Below are 16,578 nucleotides of genomic sequence, written 5' to 3'. Positions count from 1 at the left end.
GTGGTAACGCGGGTAGCGGGGACGGAGCATCCTCGCTGGGGAGGCAGCGGGGCCGCTGTGGTGCTTTTTTCGCCCTGCTGTGGCCTCTGTGAGGCCGGGGGGGGGGCGCGCTTCCAGGGCTGCGTGCTTGGAGCCCCCACGCCGTGGCTGGGCCGTGGGCGAGCCCCGAGCAGCGCCCCGCCGAGCTGCGCCCTGCCCGGCGACCCCGCGCTCCCCGCGGCGCCTCGCCCTCCGTGAGGGGAGCCCCTGCCCCTCTCCAACATGGCGCCCCCCCCCCTCCCCCAGCCTTTGGGACGTGGCGGCGCTTTGCCCTTAATAAAGATGGCGGCGGCGGCACGAGGGGGATAGTGGCGGGGGAGGCGTGGCCGCGGCGGGGCGGGAGGCGCGGGGAGCGGCGCGATGGTGGCGCGGGGGCTGCGCGCGCTGCGGGCCGCGGCGGCGGCGGGCGGGGGGGGGGCGCGGCGGGAGGGGGCTCAGCACGCGCCCCGCGCGCGCCCCCGCCGCGGATTACCAGGTACCGGTACCGGGGGGGGGGCACACCGGGACACGGCACCGGGACCGGAGCGGAGCCGCGCTGTGGGATCGGGGGGGGGGGGGATAGGGGGCTGGTGGACCCCTCCCCGGTACCGGGGGGTGCACCGGGACCCCCCCCTCCCGCACCGCGGGGGGCGTTTGGATGCCACGCACGGGGCTCGGCCCCCCTCCCGGGGGGGGTGGGGGGGGGAGCGGGGAGCGGGGCTGCCCCGGGCTCAGCCGGCCCCCCCCCCGCCGGGGATAAGAGGCCGGTGCCCGGGCGGAGGGGGTCGGGGACGGCGATGGGCGCCTCAGCGGCGGGCTCGTTCCAGGACGCCATCCGCACCCTGAACACGCTGCAGACCAACGCCAGCTACCTGGAGCAGGTCAGGCGGGAGCGCGGAGACCCCCGGGCGCAGCTGGAGGCCATGAGGGGCTTCCTGGAGAGGAGCGGGCTGCGGGTGAGACGGTGTCACACACACCCCCCCCCCCCGGTGTGTGCCCCCTGTGTCACCCCCCCCCCCCCGGCGTCACCCGGTGTCCCTGCGGTCCTTGTCCCCGGCCAGAGCGGCCGCAGGGGTCCCACGGGGTGGCTGACCTGCAGGTGGAGGACCTGGACGGGCTGAACATCATCCACGTCACCGGGACGAAGGGCAAGGTGAGCGGGGAGGGGTGGGGGGCGCGGGGGGCGGGGGGACACGGACGGGGACAGAGGGGACACGGATGGGGACGGGGACGGGGATGGGGATGAGGACAGGGACACCCAGGGCTGACGCTGCCGCATCCCCAGGGCTCAGCATGCGCCTTCACCGAGCGCATCCTCCGCAGCTACGGGCTGAAGACCGGCTTCTACAGGTGGGCAGGAGCGGCCGGGGGGCTCCGGGGGGGTGGGGGGCACGGGGACACCATTTGGGCCATGCCTGAGGGTGTCCCTCCCCCCTGTTTTTGTGGTGTCCCCCCCCAGCTCCCCGCACCTGGTGCAGGTGCGCGAGCGGATCCGCATCAACGGGCAGCCGCTCAGCAAGGAGCTCTTCAGCAAGTACTTCTGGCTGGTCTACAACCGCCTGGAGGAGACCAAGGTGGGGGCTTCTTGGGGCTCACTGGGGGATGTGGGGGGCTCCTGGGGGCTCACCGGGGACCGGGGAGCACCCTGGGGCCGTCCCCTAACGCGCCCCCTGCCCGGCAGGACCCGGCGCAGGCCAGCATGCCGGCGTATTTCCGCTTCCTCACCATCATGGCCTTCCACGTCTTCCTGCAGGAGAAGGTAGGCGATGGCGTGGTGCTCCCGCAGACAGCGGGTCTCAGGGGGACAGGGGGGACGGGGGCTGACCCCCGGCGGGGCCGTGATGGCCGTGCCAAGCCCATGGTGCCGTCGGGTGTGTGGGTGGCATGGTCCCATCACCCGCTGGGTCCCAAATCCACGGGGACGCTTGCCGCTGATGGCTCTGCGTCCCCTCGGTCCCCAGGTGGACCTGGCGGTGCTGGAGGTGGGCATCGGCGGCGCCTACGACTGCACCAACATCATCAGGTAGGTGGGCACCGGGACCGTCCCCGCGCCGTCCCCGCGCCGCCTCCCGCCCGCTGCTGAGCCCCGTGTCCCCAGGACGCCCGTGGTGTGCGGCGTCTCCTCGCTGGGCATCGACCACACCAGCATCCTGGGGGACACCATGGAGAAGATCGCCTGGCAGAAGGGGGGCATTTTTAAGGTAGGGACGAGACTCCGTGTCCCCCTGGGGGCTGCTTTGGGGCCGTGCTTGGTGGAGGTCCCTGACGGTGTGCGTCCCTCCTGCAGCCCGGCGTGCCGGCGTTCACCGTGCCGCAGCCCGAGCGGCCGCTGGAGGTGCTGCGGGACCGAGCCCGGGAGTGCGGGGTGAGCTCAGGGACGGGGTTGTGGGGCGAGCAGGGGGTCTCCGTGCGGCAGGGGGGGGCTCAGCCTCCTGTCCCCACAGTGCCCGCTCTATGTCTGCCCGGAGCTGGACGCCTTCGAGGCCGGGAGCCGGGCGCTGGAGCTGGGGCTGGCGGGCGGCCACCAGCGCTCCAACGCCGCGCTGGCACTGCAGCTCTCGCGGACGTGGCTGCAGCGACGGGGCTACGAGGGTAAGCCAGGAAAAGGGGGGAGGGGACAGAAGGGATGGAAAATGGGGCGGGGGGTGGCATGCTCACAAAGCGCCATCGGGGTGCCCGTCCCCAGCAGGTACCGGGGTGCTGCAGGATGTGCTGCCCGTCGTGGAGCCGTTGGCGCAGCGATCAGTGCCGCTGGCACCCGTGTTTCATCCCAGCGATGCCATGATCCAAGGTGCAGTACGGGTACAAGGTGGGGGGGCCGCGCTTGCCCCCCCTCCCCCCAGTGCCACTGGCGTGTTTGCAGCGGGTTGGGGACATCCTGGGTGTCCTTGGCACGGCCGCGTGGTGATGCTCTGCCACCACCATACCCCTGCTTGTGGGGGTCCCGGTGCTGGGGTAGGGGGGGGGTCGAGTTGTGCCCTGTGTCCCCGTGTGCCCCCCCCCAGGCCTGCGGGACACGGAGTGGCTGGGCCGCACGCAGGTGCTGCCCCACGGCCCCGTGACGTGGTACATCGACGGGGCGCACACCACCAGCAGCGTCCAGGCCTGCGTCCGCTGGTTCCGCCAGGCTGCCCTCAATGAGGACAAGCCCCAGGAGTAAGGAGGGGACACGGGGGGGGGGGGGGGCACAAACACGTGGTGGCTGTGCCGGGGTCCCCGCGGGGATATAGGGCAGCGCCCACCCCCCTGTTGTCCCCACAGCGGCTCCGAGGTGCGCGTGCTGCTCTTCAACGCCACGGGGGACCGGGACACGGCCGCGCTGCTGAAGCTGCTGCTGGTGAGGTTTTGGGGTGCCTGCGGGGGGGGGGAGCGGGTGCTGGCAGGGGGCTGAGCGCCCCCCCCCCGTGCCCCTGGGACCTGCTTTGCCGTGGGTGCAGGGAGCCACGAGGTGGAGCTGCTGTCCGTCTGTCCGTCCTGCCGTCCCCCAGCTCCGTGTCCCCCCTCCCGGGGGTCTCGCAGCCTGGGGGACCTGTGCAAAACCCTCCCCAGAGCCCCGCTGGGCTGGGACTGGTCCCAATGGCACTGCCGTGGCGGGTGGGGATCCCGGTGCCCCCCCCCCAGCACGCTGAGCACCCCTCTCCCCCCAGCCCTGCCACTTCGACTACGCCGTCTTCTGCCCCAACTTCACGGAGGTGTCGGTGACCGGCAGCGCCGGTGAGTGCCGGGGGGCTGCGGGAGCTCCCGGCGCGCCCCCCCCCTCCATCCTCTCCATCCCTGACCCCCCTGTGTCCCCCGCCCCAGACCAACAAAACTTCAACGTGACCCTGGAGAACGCCCTCACCCGCTGCCTGGAGAACCAGAAGATGTGGACGCGGCTGATGGAGGAGAAGGGGGGCCAGGACCCCTGGCTGCCGCCCCCCCTGGAGGTGGGGGGGCTGCTGAAGCCGGACCCCCTGTGGGGAGCCCTGCTCCTGGTGCCCCCGGCCGAGCGGCCGCTCAACTCCACCTCCCTCGTCTTCCCCTGCCTCTCGCACGCCCTGCAGTGGATCGCCCAGGGCCGGGACCCCCACGTCCCCGCGCCCCCCGCCAAGGGGGGGGCGCACCCCCAGCCCGTGGCCACCAGCGGGGCCGTGCTGCTGCAGGAGGCGGCCGCCATCCGCGTCCTCGTCACCGGCAGCCTGCACCTGGTGGGGGGGGGTCCTCAAGCTGCTGGACCCCGCGCTGTCCCAGTAGCGGGGATTTGGGGCTCCGCACCTTTTACTTGAACGGCTGGATGATGCTTGGGGGGGGGGGGGGCCCACGGGACCTCCCCTGCCACCGGTGCCCCCCTAATAGGGGCTGAACCCCCCCCCCGCCCTGGCCCTTCTCACCCCAGTGCCTTTTGTCTGTGCCAGCCCCCGGGGGGTGGCAGTGGCCGTGGCCACGCTGGCTGTCCCCACGAGGTGGGGGGGACACTCCTGGCCCCCCTTGGTGTGTGTGTGTGTAGGGGGGCGAGACAGACTCGGGGTGCCCTGTGGGGTCCCTGCGTCCCCCGGGGAGGTTTGGGGGTGCCCCGGGTGTGACTCTTGAGGCTCCTCGTTGTCGCGACTAATTTAACGTAGGATAGGCTTTTATTATTATTAAAAGTTTGTAACTTTGACCTGGAGCTGGCTGGGGGGCGGGGGGGGGGGCGGGCTGCTCTCTGCGCATCGCCCCACGTACGGGGGCAGCTGCGCGGTGCCGCCCGGCCCCGCAGCCCCCCCACCCCAATAAACCTCTCGCTGCTCCCAGCCCTGCCCGCTGCCTTCGTGGGACGGGGACATGGGGGGGGGGGGGGGGGCAGTGACCCCATCGGGGCTGTGCTGGGCCCCCCCCCCCATTGCTCGGGGTGCATTTACACCGTGTTATGGGGGGGTATATGGGGGCCGCGGTGTCCCCACGCAGGATGGAGAGCACCGGGGCGCATCCCGGGGGCACCCACGCTTTGCCCCCAGCACCCCCATCTGCTGGGGACCCCCGGGGGGGTTGCACGGGGCCCCCACCTCCCTCCGCGGGCTGCCTGGGGGGGGCCAAAGCATTCACTGAATGAGTAAGGGCGGCCCCGGGGACGGCGAGGGGCCGCGGCCCCCTCCGGGCTCGGCCCGAGATTTGGGGCAGAAAAAGGTTTTAAGGGGGCTGGGGCGGAGGCGGTGGCGAGGGGGGGCCCGGGGGGGTCAGGCCATGCTGCTGGTGGAGCAGGGGGTGCTCTGGGTGCTGCCGATGCTGTGGTTGGTGCTGCTGCTCTCCGAGGCCGGCGCCGTGGTGGAGACCGGCTGCAGTTTGGAGATGGGACCTGCATTACGCCGGCGGTCCGGGGTTGGGGGGGGGGGAAATTGGAAGGGGTAGGATAGGAGGGGGGGGGGGGGGGGGGAAGAAAAACATGAAGGGACGAAAAACAAGACTTGGCGCCAGCACGGCCGGCCGGGGATGGCTCATCCTGGACCTGACCTTTCCAGGCCGATAAGCGCGTCCAGGCCCTGGCGCGGGGCTCGCGCTCCCTGGCCAACGCGGCCCCCGCACCCCCTCCCCGGCCCCCCCCGACCCCCCCCCCGGCCCCGATAAGGCGTGGGATGGAGATGGGCTTCACGGGGGACCCCGGGGACCGCGGCCGCGCCGGGCCGGCTCCTTCTCACGCAGAGCCTTGGCCAGAAGGGATGCGTGGCCGATAGCAGCAGGACCCTCGCCCGGGGACGTGCGGGAGGATTGGGACGGGGGAAGAGGACGGGCTTCCCGGCAATGGGACGTGTGTAGGGCCCCCCCTCACCGCCCCCACTCTCGCCCCCCCCACCCCCCATGCGCAGCAGTACTCACGGGTGTGCGAGTAGATGTACCAGAGCCCGGCGGTCAGGAGCGCCCCGATGAGGAAGGCTCCGAAGGTGATGCCCAGCACGGCGGCCAGCCCCAGCCCTCGGTCTGCGGGGGGGGGGGCACACACACGAGACCGTCAGCACGGTGACACCGTCCCAAAGCCTCTGCACGGCCCCCCCTCGCCCTGCCCCGTGCCCCAAACTCACTGTTGGGCGGCCGCCAGACGTCCTTCACTGTCACCTCCAAAACCTTCTCGAAGATGGTGTTGTTCTGCACACGGGGAGGGCCGGGGTGAGCACGGGGACAGCGCTGCCCCACCGCCACCGCCCCAGTGCCACCATCCCATGGGGACAGGGCTGGGTTCCCCCATACCCAGGGGCTCTGGGGACCTGGGGTGCCGTCCCCAGCTTGGTGATGGAGACCGCTGGCGGGGGACCCACCGAAATGGGGACAGGCACGGCGCCAGCTTGGGGACACGCGTGGGGACCCCGCGACAGGGGTGTCACTGACCTGCAGCCCGGCCTTGCACTTGAGGGTGGCGGAGAAGGGGACGTGGCCGCCCTCGGGGACGGCGTAGGTGAAGCGGAATCGCCAAACCTTCCTGGCCCTGCTGCCGGGGGGCTCCTCTAGCACGGCCACGCTGGAGCTCTGCGCCTTGTTGGCCTGCACCAGCAGCAGCGGCTCCGTCCCCGGTGCCACCAGCCAGCACTCCTTGAGCTGCAGGTCGGCCGGGTAGTCGTCCCAGCGCATGGACGCCTGCGGGGGGGACGGGGTCGCCGTGAGGGATGCTGCCCCGTGGCACGGTCCCCGCGGTGCCCGGGTGCTGCGGTACCTGCACGAAAGCCTCCTTGTTGACCTCCAGCTCCGTCTGCGGCGCCTCGAAGGCGGCGGTGGGGAAGAGGCGCAGGAAGAGCTCCCGTGGGATCTGGCACTGGAAGGCCACCTAGGGACAAGGACAGCGTTGGCCACCCCACGGCACCCAGTGACCCGGTGACACCGGTACCGGTGCTGGCACTTACCCGCACGCTCCTGAGCGCCGAGCCCTTGGACAGGCTGAGGATGAGCTGTGAGGAGGGGAGGAAGGCTCGGTCAGCCCGGCCCTTGAGCTGTCCCCATGAGCATCCCTGCTGATGGGGTCCCTCGTCCCTGATGGGATGGGAACACCTCCCCGGCCGGTGCCGCCGCTCACCTCGTTCTTGGCGTTGCCCTGGCTCTCCAGCGAGGTGCCGCAGTGGCTGAGCGGGGTGCGCAGCATGAAGTGCGTCGCGTTCTTCTCCGCCTGGCAGCTGATGTCCCGCAGGGTGATGTTCACCACGTCTTTGATGGGCTGAGAGAAAAACACCAGCCATAACCAAAGCTCCCTCCGGCGTGCTCGGCCAACCCGCACCACCCCCCCCCCCCCCAGCACCCTGGCACCTGGAGCAGGATGAGACCCCCCCCCCCTCAAAGGCACGTAGGTGGTGCCCTCACCTCCAGGTGGGACCTGGCAATGATGATCTCCATGGTGTCATCCGTGCACTTCCAGGGCTGGAGCATTAAGAGCAGCATGTGGGGCAGCGTGTCCGAGGTGGGGGCTGGCGGCGTGGGCGTCGCGGGCGGCTTCCTCGGCACCTCTGCAGGGAGAGGACGCAGGGAGCTGAGCGGGGACACCCCAACAAAACCCTGAGCCCAGGAGGGGCGCCGGGGACCCACCGTGCTCCTGGATCTCCAGGGTGATGCGGGGGCTGATGGGGATGGTGGAGTAGGAGGCGATGACGCTGTAGTTCTTCTCGAAGGCTTTGGCGACCAGGCCCTGCTCTGTGTCGGGCAGCAGCTCCCCGCTGAAGAGGTGCGTGAAGAAGGACGTGATCTTGTAGGTGCCAGAGACCTGTGGGGGTGGCACAGGGGGGGCTTAGCGGGGCCGGGGGCGTCCGGCTGTGAGCAGCCACCGTGGTCGGGGACCGCACCGAGGTGGGGACGGGCTCTGGGGGATCACGGCACGGCGAGGGGGCTGCCGCGTCCCTGTGCTGGTGTCCCCAGGGCGATGTCCCCTCCTGCCAGCCCCATCGCCACGTGGGCTGTTTGCCACCCCCTTCCCAGGGCCAGTGAGGGGACAATGCCGGGACACCATCCGTACCAGGAACTGGATGTGGCAGCTGTTAAGCGAGAGGAACCAGGTGAGGTTGGCCCGGCTCTGGAGGATGAGGATCTGGTTGCTCATCGCCCTTTCGGGACAGCTCAGGGACAGGTTCACCTCGGTGACGGGCGAGCTGCAAGAGCACGAGACCCCCTCCAGCCTCAGCCCCCCACTCCGCCGGGTCCGGGGCCTCCAAGAGACCCCCAACCCCTTCCCCAGGTTCTCCAAGCTGTGCCCCCCCCGGGGGGGACACGCACGGTACCTGTGCTCGGGCTGCAGCCGGATGATGTGGGCAGCCCTGGAGCCGTGGGCGCCGCCGCTGGCGCAGCCCCTCATCCCGTGGAAAAACACCTCGGCGTCGAGGTGCGGCGCGGCATTGAAGCGCTCCTGGGGGACGCATTCCGGGGGGCTGCGGGCATCTGCCGGGGGGGTGCAGGCAGCGCTGGGGGGTCACCGAAACCAAACCGTGCTCGGCGGGCACGGAGAGGGTGCCCAGGGGAACCACTGCCCGCAGCACCGCCCCGTGAACCCAGCGCGTTCCCAGCACTGGGAGCAGGGAGAGCACTGCGGCTCCTTCCTCCCCCCCCCGTGCCACCCGGTGTCCCCCCCCTCCCTGCCAGCCCCCGTCCCCGACGCACCTTCGCCCAGGCGGAGGTGGATCGCGCGTGGGTCCCACAGCTCGCTGTAGGACGTGATGCCCCCGTAGGTGCCCCGCGCCCAGTCCAGCAGCTGCCCCTTGCTGGCGGCCGCCGGCAGCTCCCTGTGCGGCACCGTGGTGCTCCCCGGGCTCAGGGTGGCGTCCTGAGGGTGAGAGGCAGCCTGAGCCGGGGCAGGACGCGTGGACACATCCCTCCCCGCCTCCAGCTGCAGCCAGGAAAATATCCCCCTAGCACGGAGGACGCTGGTTTGAAGGCATCTTGACTGGGCATCTCCAGAGGCCTGACTCCATCACGGCTTGGGGTCACACCGTGGGGATCGGGGGGAGCGGCGTGGCCGGCCGGCGGCACGCGGGGAGCTCGGCCCACTTTATTATTAGCCGCAAAACAAAGCCGGAGGTTTATTTTCCTAACAAAGCTCCCGGCCCCGGCTCAGCTCGCTGGAGCCAAACCCCATCGCTGACCTTCCTCCCGGCAGCCGGAGGAAACGGGAGCTTTTTCAAGCCCTGTGCGTCATTCGCTGCCCAGCCTGCCCCGCGCTCAGATCCGCCGCCAGGGGCCTGGCGTCCCCTCGGCCGCGGGCGCCGCGAGCATCGTCCCTGGGGAGAGGGGACCGGCGTCCCCCATGGGCACCCCAAGCACCCCAGGGATGTCCCCAGCCCTGCTGTACCCCCCCTCCCCCCCCAAATTGCTCCCAGGGGTCCGGTGGGGCCGGAGCACTCACGGTGAGGACGAGCAGGTCCGGGCACAGGGAGGTGATGGAGGCCAAGCACCGGGAGCACTGCAGGACCAGCACCGCTGGCCGGGCGCAGCCGCTGGCTGGCGGCGTGATGGACACCTTGAGCATGACGGCTGGGACCTGGGGGAGCAAGGAGAGTGTCAGCACCGCGGCACAGCTGGGACAGAGCCCCCTCCCGTGTCCCCAGTGATGGGACAGCAGGGAGGGACGTCGGGATGGCCCCGAACACAGGAGGCTGTGCGGTTGGGAATTTTGGCCTTGGGGCAGGTGAGGGATGCAGGGATGCCACCTGGATGTTGACCCACACCACAGTGCGACAAAACCCTCCGGCTGTCCCCAAATGAGGGACCAAGGTGTCCTCACACTAGGGACAGAGCACCCCCACACTGGGGCCGGGGCACCCACCATGGGTGTCAGAGCACGGGGGACTGGGCGGCGGGCTGTCACCCTGTGGGGACTGGGGCATCCCACACTGGGAACTGGAAATCCCCAAAGAGCAGCCCAGGACATCCCCACACCGGGACTGGAGCATCCCCACACTGGGGCTGGGCCATCCCCAACCCCATGCACCGGCGCATCCCCATCCCCGGGTACCAGGACCCCCCCCCCCCCATGGCTATCCCGGCCCCATCTTGACACCGCGGAGCCGCTCCAGTCCCGGGGCAGCCGCAGGGCTCGGCTCAGCCGGAAACCCGCGTCAGGAAGCCGGGGAGCCAGGCGCTAAGTTTGGAAACCACCGCCTGGCTCAGCGCTCATAGCTCAGCGGCGGGCACAGCGAGCTGCCTGGGGCTGCGTGGGCACCGAGGCACGGCACAACCACCGGCACCGGCCTCTTGCCTGGCACCGTAGGGCTGAGGGCACCGCCTGGCCTGGCCGTGGCCCCGTGGCAAGCTCGGCCGCGTGGGTGGCCGGGGACCCCGGGTGGCCCCGCGGCGGCGGGAGGAGCCGGCGCTGGTTTTCCTGCCGCGTGTTTTGCGGCGCTCCATTGTTTGGTGCCCGCCGAGCGGAGGGAGGCTCGGTTTGCGTCTAGCCCTCTGCGGCCTTTTTTTAGGTTTTTCTTCTTGGTGTTATTTTTTTTTTTTTTTCTTCATAGGGATCTGCTTATAGAAAACGGCTTCCAGTAATTCTTCTGCGAGCGGAGCCGGGTCCCTGCCCGGCTCCCCCCGCGTGCCCAGGGCTCGGTGCCGGCGAGCCAGCCGAGTGCCGCAGCCGTGACATCAGCGCGTGTCCCCCGCCGCCTCCGGTGACAAAGCCGGGACACCCCCGGCCCTGACGCTCAGCCACAGGCGCCTGCCTGCGTCAGGGCCAGGTTTCCCGTCAGGGCGTGCGGGGTGAGGCTGTGCTGGGGTGCCGCGGGCGTGGGGCACTGCAGAAGCTGCCCACAAAGCGACTCCCCCTGCGCCTCCCCTGCCCGGCGCCCCGAAAAGCAGAACTGGGAGAGCTGGGAGGCGGCGGAGGGAACGCGGTGCTGGGCAGCTGGGGCCGGGCCAAAATCTGGTGCTGCACTTGCCGGGTCCCTGAGAGCTCGAGGGAAGCCCAGCCTGCGCCCTACAGCGGGGTTTTCCCCCCGAGCTGCCCCCTCCTGCCCTGCCCACGCTCTCAGGACTTCACCAGGTGGGGACGCAGCCCCGGCCTCGCTGCCCCGCTGTGCCCATCGTCACGCCAAAGCCACCCGGAGCGCCCAGGGAGCGGTTATCGCTCCGAGGCAGGCTGTGAAACACTGGTGGCCACGTTTCCGCTGCAAGTGATGTGAGTGCCTCGGGCCTCCCTGCATCCCTCCCTCCCTCCTCAGCACTGTCCCCATGGGTGCTGGGGCTCTGCCCCGCTCCTGCTCCCCGCAGGGCCACCTCCCCGAGGGACGTGCGGGTTGTGGGGACGCCCAGCGCAGGGACAGTCCCTGTGGTGCCAGAAAAGTGTCAGAAACGTGGCCTTTAAAGGGTTTAAACTTCCCCTCTGGGGACAGAGAAAAACTGCAGCTTCAGCTCAGAGGGGAAGCGCAGCCGTGCGGGGAAATTGCACTGTGGAAAAGGTTAATCTGGTTTCTCTCGCCGCTCCTGATTTAGAGGAAATGCTTTCGACAGCTCCGTGCTGACCGCAGTGTGCTGGGGGCGAGGGGGCTGCATTTACCCGGGAGGGGGATGGAAAAGGACCCGGGGGGGGCAGGGCATGGAAAACCCCAACCTGAGCACCCCGATGGTGCCCGGGGCTGACGTGCGGGGTCCTGCTGGCTCACCTTGGACCACTGGACGCCGAGGACGTGGACTTCATTGGCGCTGTGCAGGGAGCTGCTGCTGACGCAGCCCCGCGGCACCGTGCCCGTGCTGTAGGACAGGGTGACGGGGGGCTCCGCCGCCACCGGCCGCAGGTCGCAGCCCTCGGCGGGCACGGGGTCTGGGTGGAAGACAAAAGACATCGGTCACCGCCACGCAGCATGGGAACAGGGGACAGGCCGTGCGGGGCCTGCACCACGACGCCAGCCCCAGTGCTGGCTCTGCTCGGAGCCTGCCCGGTGCAGCAATCCCATAACGGCCCTCGGATCCGGTCTGGAAAAACCCGCTGTCCCCGTGCGGCACCGCCGCGTGCCAGAGCTCCCGCGTGGCTTCCCCTACAAGCGGGCGGCGGAGGTGGCCCCCCCGCATCCCTCCCCCCCCCGGTGCTGACGGAAACTGGGAAGCCCAGGTGTGGAAATGGCACCGAGCTCGGCCCCGCCGGCCGCCGAGGTGCGAGGCAGGCGGGCGGCGGTGACACCGAGAACCCCACATGGGGCTGGCGAGCGAGCGGGGCCCCGCAGCTGCCAAGGGAAATCCTGACTGCAAAGAAAGGTGTTTGAAGCCCTGATTCTGCCTTGCTTGGAGGCTGCCGCGGCCATTTCCCCTGCCCTGGGCAGTGCTGCCGCAGTCCTGCTGTCCCTGAGTCGTCCCCTGCACCTGTGGGTGGCACGGCAGGGTGGGTGCCTGCCTTGCGGGGTGCTTTGCACCGGGGCGTCCCCGCGGGGCTGGGGGCACCGCGCTTGCTTTGGACGTGGCCACCGAGCGCTGTCCCTTCCCTGGGGGCTCTCTGGCAGCTCCAGCCACCGAGCTGGGAGGTGACCGGGCCCTGTGCCAGCACCGGGGCACCCGGCGTCCCCATGGGGACGGGGACAGGGCGGCGCGAGGCCGCGGGCACCGAGGCTGCGACGGGCAGCAGCCTGGCAAGGGCCACCCGCGCCATCCCTGGGCTACGTCGGGGTGGCGAGGCCGCGGCGGTGGGGTCACGGCGCAGGCCCCGCGGTGACGCTGCCACGGGCCCACCTATTGTCCGGCGCTTCCTCCCCCCGGCGCGGCGGCCGCAGCATCGGGAGGAAGATAAACAGCCGCTTATCTGGGCGCCGCAGCCCGCGGCCCTCTTCCCTCTGCTCCTGCCCCGGCGGCACCGGGCATGGCCCCCCTGGCATCACAGGGCAGGGGACGGGCAGCTCGTCACCTCTCCGGTGACATCCCGTGGGGTGACATCCCGCAGGGTGAAGGGATGTGGCTGGGTTCTCCCCAGCGTGGGGCATGGATGCTGCGGAGGGGACGCGGGGCAGCGGTGCCAGCCGGGCACCGTCCCCGTCCCCGTCCCCGTCCCGGGGGAAGGCAGCAGCGGTCTCCAGCATTATGTCAGGATCAGATAACGGCGCTCAGCTGGGCCCAGCCTGCGCCCGCGGGGTCAATCAGATAAGGGCGCATTTATTTTTGTACTCCAGGAAATAAAAAAAAAAAATGAAAAAAATAAAAAGAAAGAAAGAAAGAAAATCCACTTTATGTTTTTCCAGCCTCCCACCCGCCCTCGGCCTTGCCGCAGCGCAGACGGAGCGGGGACGGAGCTGCCGCGTCTCCCCGGCGCGTGGATGTCTCGGGGGGGGGGGGGGGGGGGGGGAATTCCTGTTTTGTTGTGAGCGGATCAAAGGCCCCGGGTGCAGAACAAAGCCCAGGGGTGCCGGGGGTGCCGGGGAGGGGGGGCACGGGGCCAGGGCAGGCGCCGGGGCTGGCTCCAGCGGGGCAGGATCTCCCGGGCAGCACCACTCCGGCGTCCCCCCCGTGCTGCCTCGGCACTCGTGCAATGAGCTGGCAGGGCTCGGCGGGGATGGAGCCGGCGCTGCAGGGCTGGGGGCTGTCACCCCCGGGCCACCCCTGGCTGTTGTGCCTTGTGGAGGTGACAGCGGGGCTTGGGGAAGGGGCAGATATGCCCGCACCACCCGGCACCAGGTTTTCTGGGTGCAGCGCTAGGGGAGATGCTGTCCCACGTCAGCCTGTCCCACGTCAGCCTGTCCCACGTCAGCCTGTCCCCAGGTGGATGAAGGTGACAAGCTCTGTGTCCCCTCTATGCGTGGTTTCTGCCCCCCAGCAGGGAGCAGCCTCACCTGGGCTGGGAAGGGAAGAGCCAGCACCGCACTCCCCCCTGGGACAGCAGCCCCAGTCCCTGCTGGTGCTGTCAGAGTGGGGCACATGGGGGCTCAAAGTCCCCCAGCCCTGGAAGCCCCCCCCGTATCTGCATGGCCCCATGGTGCTGTGCATGCCAGGGACACCCCAGCCCCAATGGTCCCTGTGCCAGAGAGGGCAGGGACCATATGGCACAGCCACAGGGGATGGGGACAGCACAGCCGTATGGGTTGGGGACCGTATGGCACAGCTACACGTGTTCGGGATGGTGTGGCACGGCCACACGGGCCATGGGCTATACGGAAGAGCTCCACACTCAGAGTAGTCCTTCTCAGGGACCTCAGAGGCACAGTCACATATAGCAGGGACTGTACAGCTCAGATTTATAGGACAGGGACATCATTGCACAGTTACTTAGGACGGGGACCATAGGGCACAGCTACACAGGGTAGGGACCATATAGCAGGTAGGAGAGGGCTGCACCACATAGTGTAACAGCCATATAGGATGGGGACCATACAGCACAGCTAAAATGCACAGGGACACACAGCACAGCCAAGCAAGTTGGGGGACTGTATGGCACAGCTACATGGGACACTGCTCATATAGCACAGCCACGTTAGTGCAGGGCCGTATGGCACAGCCACATAGGATGGGGAGCGTATGGCACAAGTACAGAGGACATGGCTGTACGGCACAGCTACGTACAAGAGACCGGACTGTACAGCTACATAGGACGGGGGATATAAGGCACAGACACACAGGATGGGGATTATATGTCACACATATGTAGGACAGGGCCTGTACGGCACAGCTACACGGGATGTAGCCCATATGGCACAGCTGTAGGATGGGGGCTGTACCACACAGCTCCATAGGACACAGGCCTTGTTGCACATCTATTTGGGATGGTGACCATACCGCACAGCTACCTAGGACACAGACCTTATTACACATCTATTTGGGATGGCGACCGTATGGCACAGCCACACGACAAGGGCTGTATGGCACAGCTACAGGGGGCACAGACCTACAGCACAGCTAGACAGGATGGAGCCCATATGACAGCTATAGGACAGGGACCATATGGCACAGCTACGTCGGATGGGGACTGTACAGCACAGCCCCCTGGGGCATGGCCCCAGCCCCTTGGGACAGGGCCTGTAGGGCATGGCCACGGGCGGCACCGGGGGGTGACAGCGGGCAGGGCGCAGGCACCCGGCCCGGCAGTGGGGACCCCCAGCAGCCCCCATGGGACCGACCCGTGCGGGACGTGCTGAACCCACTGACCCTGCGTTGCCGCTGCCCTCACGCTTCCCTGTCCCTGTGCACCCCGTCCCCATGTCCCCAGCTCCCTGCCTGCCTGCGGGTGTCCCCATGCCTGCGTCCCCCCCAAAATCCTCCCCGCGAAGTCACAGCGCCTGCGGTCATGGGGCAAGGACTGCAGGGCTGACAACTAAGGCGGTGAAAAAGTGCCTGGCCCTATTGCCATGGACACCGGGGGGGGGAGGGTTGGGTTGGGTTTTTTTCCTCATTCCCCAGCCCCCCCGGGTCGGTGCCCCCGTTGAGGGGGTCCCGCTGCCTGCCCCTTCCCGGAGAAAGGGTGCTTGGACGCCCCTGGGACCCTGGTGACGCAGCCTGGATTTGGGGCCGGCGGATGGGGGGGAGGCAATATCCGAGCCGGGACCCAGCTATATCAGCCCCCACCCCCCCAGCCCACCCCAGCGGGTCACCCCTCGCCCCCCACCCCCCTTTCGCCTCCTCTCCCCCCGTTCCCCTCCGAGTTACCGGCGGCTCCTCCGCGCTCCCCCCCGCGCCTGTTTCCCGTGCGCCAAGCCCGGTGCCGCCGTCGGGGAGCCCCGAGCCCGAAGCCCCCAACCCTCAGCGGTCCCCGGTGCCCTCCGACGGGCCCCCCACTCACCGGGGCGGGCGAGCAGCGGCAGCAGCAGCGGCAGCAGCAGCGGGGGGGGGCTCCGCAGGCACATCCCGGCCGCCGCCGCTGCCCGCAGCCGAGAGCGCAGTGAGCGGGCGCGGCGGCGGCAGGAAACCGACTCCCTTCGGGAGGAGGAGGAGGAGGAGGAGGAGGAGGAGGAGGAGGGGGAGGAGGGTCGGCGCCCGGAGGAAATGCCGCTCCGCAGCCCTGGAGCCGCGCCGGCCGGAGAGGGGGGAGTTTGGGGACGGGGGGGTGTCCGGGCGCGCCGTGCCTCAGTTTCCCCGCAGGGCGCGGGCACCGCCGCGGGGGCGCCCTGGAGGCAGCCCGGGTGCTGGGGGTGGGGGGGGCGGGGGAAAAAGAGGGTCCCCCCCCACTCCGGGGTGGCAACGGTGAGAAGGAGTGGGGGTGGCTGTAGTGTCTGCACTGAGGACGGGCAGGGGACAGGGTGCCAAGGGTGCCAAGGCAGGGGTCGGGGTGCAAGGCAGGGTGCGCCCCCCTCCCTAAATACCTCCTCCCCAAAGTTTAGGGTACACACGGCAGCACAGCCTGCCCCGTGCAGTGGGGACAGGGGGTCTGCCCCACGTACTGAAGGCAGGAGCTGCCTCACTGCGATGGGGACGAGGACAGCCCCGTGGTGTCCCGGCGTGGGCAGGGTGCCCCATGGCACGGAGCGCCCCAGGGCTCTGGACACCGGCTCTGGGGCTGCTGGCGGATGGGGGGACACCATGGCACTGCTGCCTGCCCCGTCTGCATGCGTGGCCAGGCCACAGCTGGGGACTGCTGGGATGTCCCCAGTGTTGGGATGTCCCCGCTGGGTGGGCAAGTTTGGGGTTTGCCCCCCCCCCCACCCCAGGACAGACCTGTCCTGGGTCCCAGCAAAGCAGCACCGA

The 16,578-nt window shown here is 69.7% G+C and overlaps 2 protein-coding genes across 4 annotated transcripts; one reads left to right on the top strand and one right to left on the bottom strand.

Annotated features, from left to right (window-relative positions):
- The first annotated feature begins 435 nt into the window (after window positions 1-435).
- FPGS (folylpolyglutamate synthase) lies at window positions 436-4,657 on the top strand. Its single transcript, XM_040532042.1, is given in 16 exon segments — window positions 436-514; window positions 846-974; window positions 1,118-1,171; window positions 1,304-1,368; window positions 1,478-1,592; window positions 1,700-1,777; window positions 1,980-2,041; window positions 2,117-2,219; window positions 2,306-2,383; window positions 2,463-2,610; window positions 2,705-2,809; window positions 3,024-3,174; window positions 3,280-3,355; window positions 3,666-3,732; window positions 3,820-4,208; window positions 4,210-4,657. Coding segments are annotated over 15 exon segments (1,566 nt in total). The 5' UTR covers window positions 436-514; window positions 846-941; the 3' UTR covers window positions 4,252-4,657.
- Window positions 4,604-16,003, bottom strand: ENG (endoglin). 3 transcript variants are annotated; one of them, XM_040532041.1, is made up of 15 exons: window positions 15,677-16,003; window positions 11,589-11,746; window positions 9,341-9,475; window positions 8,599-8,761; window positions 8,223-8,379; window positions 7,961-8,093; window positions 7,537-7,711; window positions 7,315-7,457; window positions 7,034-7,171; window positions 6,864-6,908; window positions 6,677-6,787; window positions 6,355-6,600; window positions 6,051-6,114; window positions 5,848-5,949; window positions 4,604-5,329 (listed from the first exon to the last, which is right to left on the bottom strand). In XM_040532041.1, exons 1-15 carry the CDS (start codon window positions 15,738-15,740, stop codon window positions 5,211-5,213), a joined length of 1,953 nt encoding a protein of 650 aa, XP_040387975.1. In that variant the 5' UTR covers window positions 15,741-16,003; the 3' UTR covers window positions 4,604-5,210. The 3 variants fall into 3 exon arrangements, with proteins under 3 accessions (XP_040387975.1, XP_040387974.1, XP_040387973.1); XM_040532040.1 differs by having other exon boundaries at window positions 4,607-5,309; window positions 15,677-15,973; XM_040532039.1 differs by having other exon boundaries at window positions 4,613-5,329; window positions 7,961-8,379; window positions 15,677-15,834.
- Between the last annotated feature and the right edge of the window lie 575 nt (window positions 16,004-16,578).

This window comes from Cygnus olor, chromosome 19 (genome assembly GCF_009769625.2).
Source record: "Cygnus olor isolate bCygOlo1 chromosome 19, bCygOlo1.pri.v2, whole genome shotgun sequence".
Lineage (NCBI taxonomy): Eukaryota > Metazoa > Chordata > Aves > Anseriformes > Anatidae > Cygnus > Cygnus olor.
This window is presented reverse-complemented; position numbering and strand designations above follow the sequence as displayed.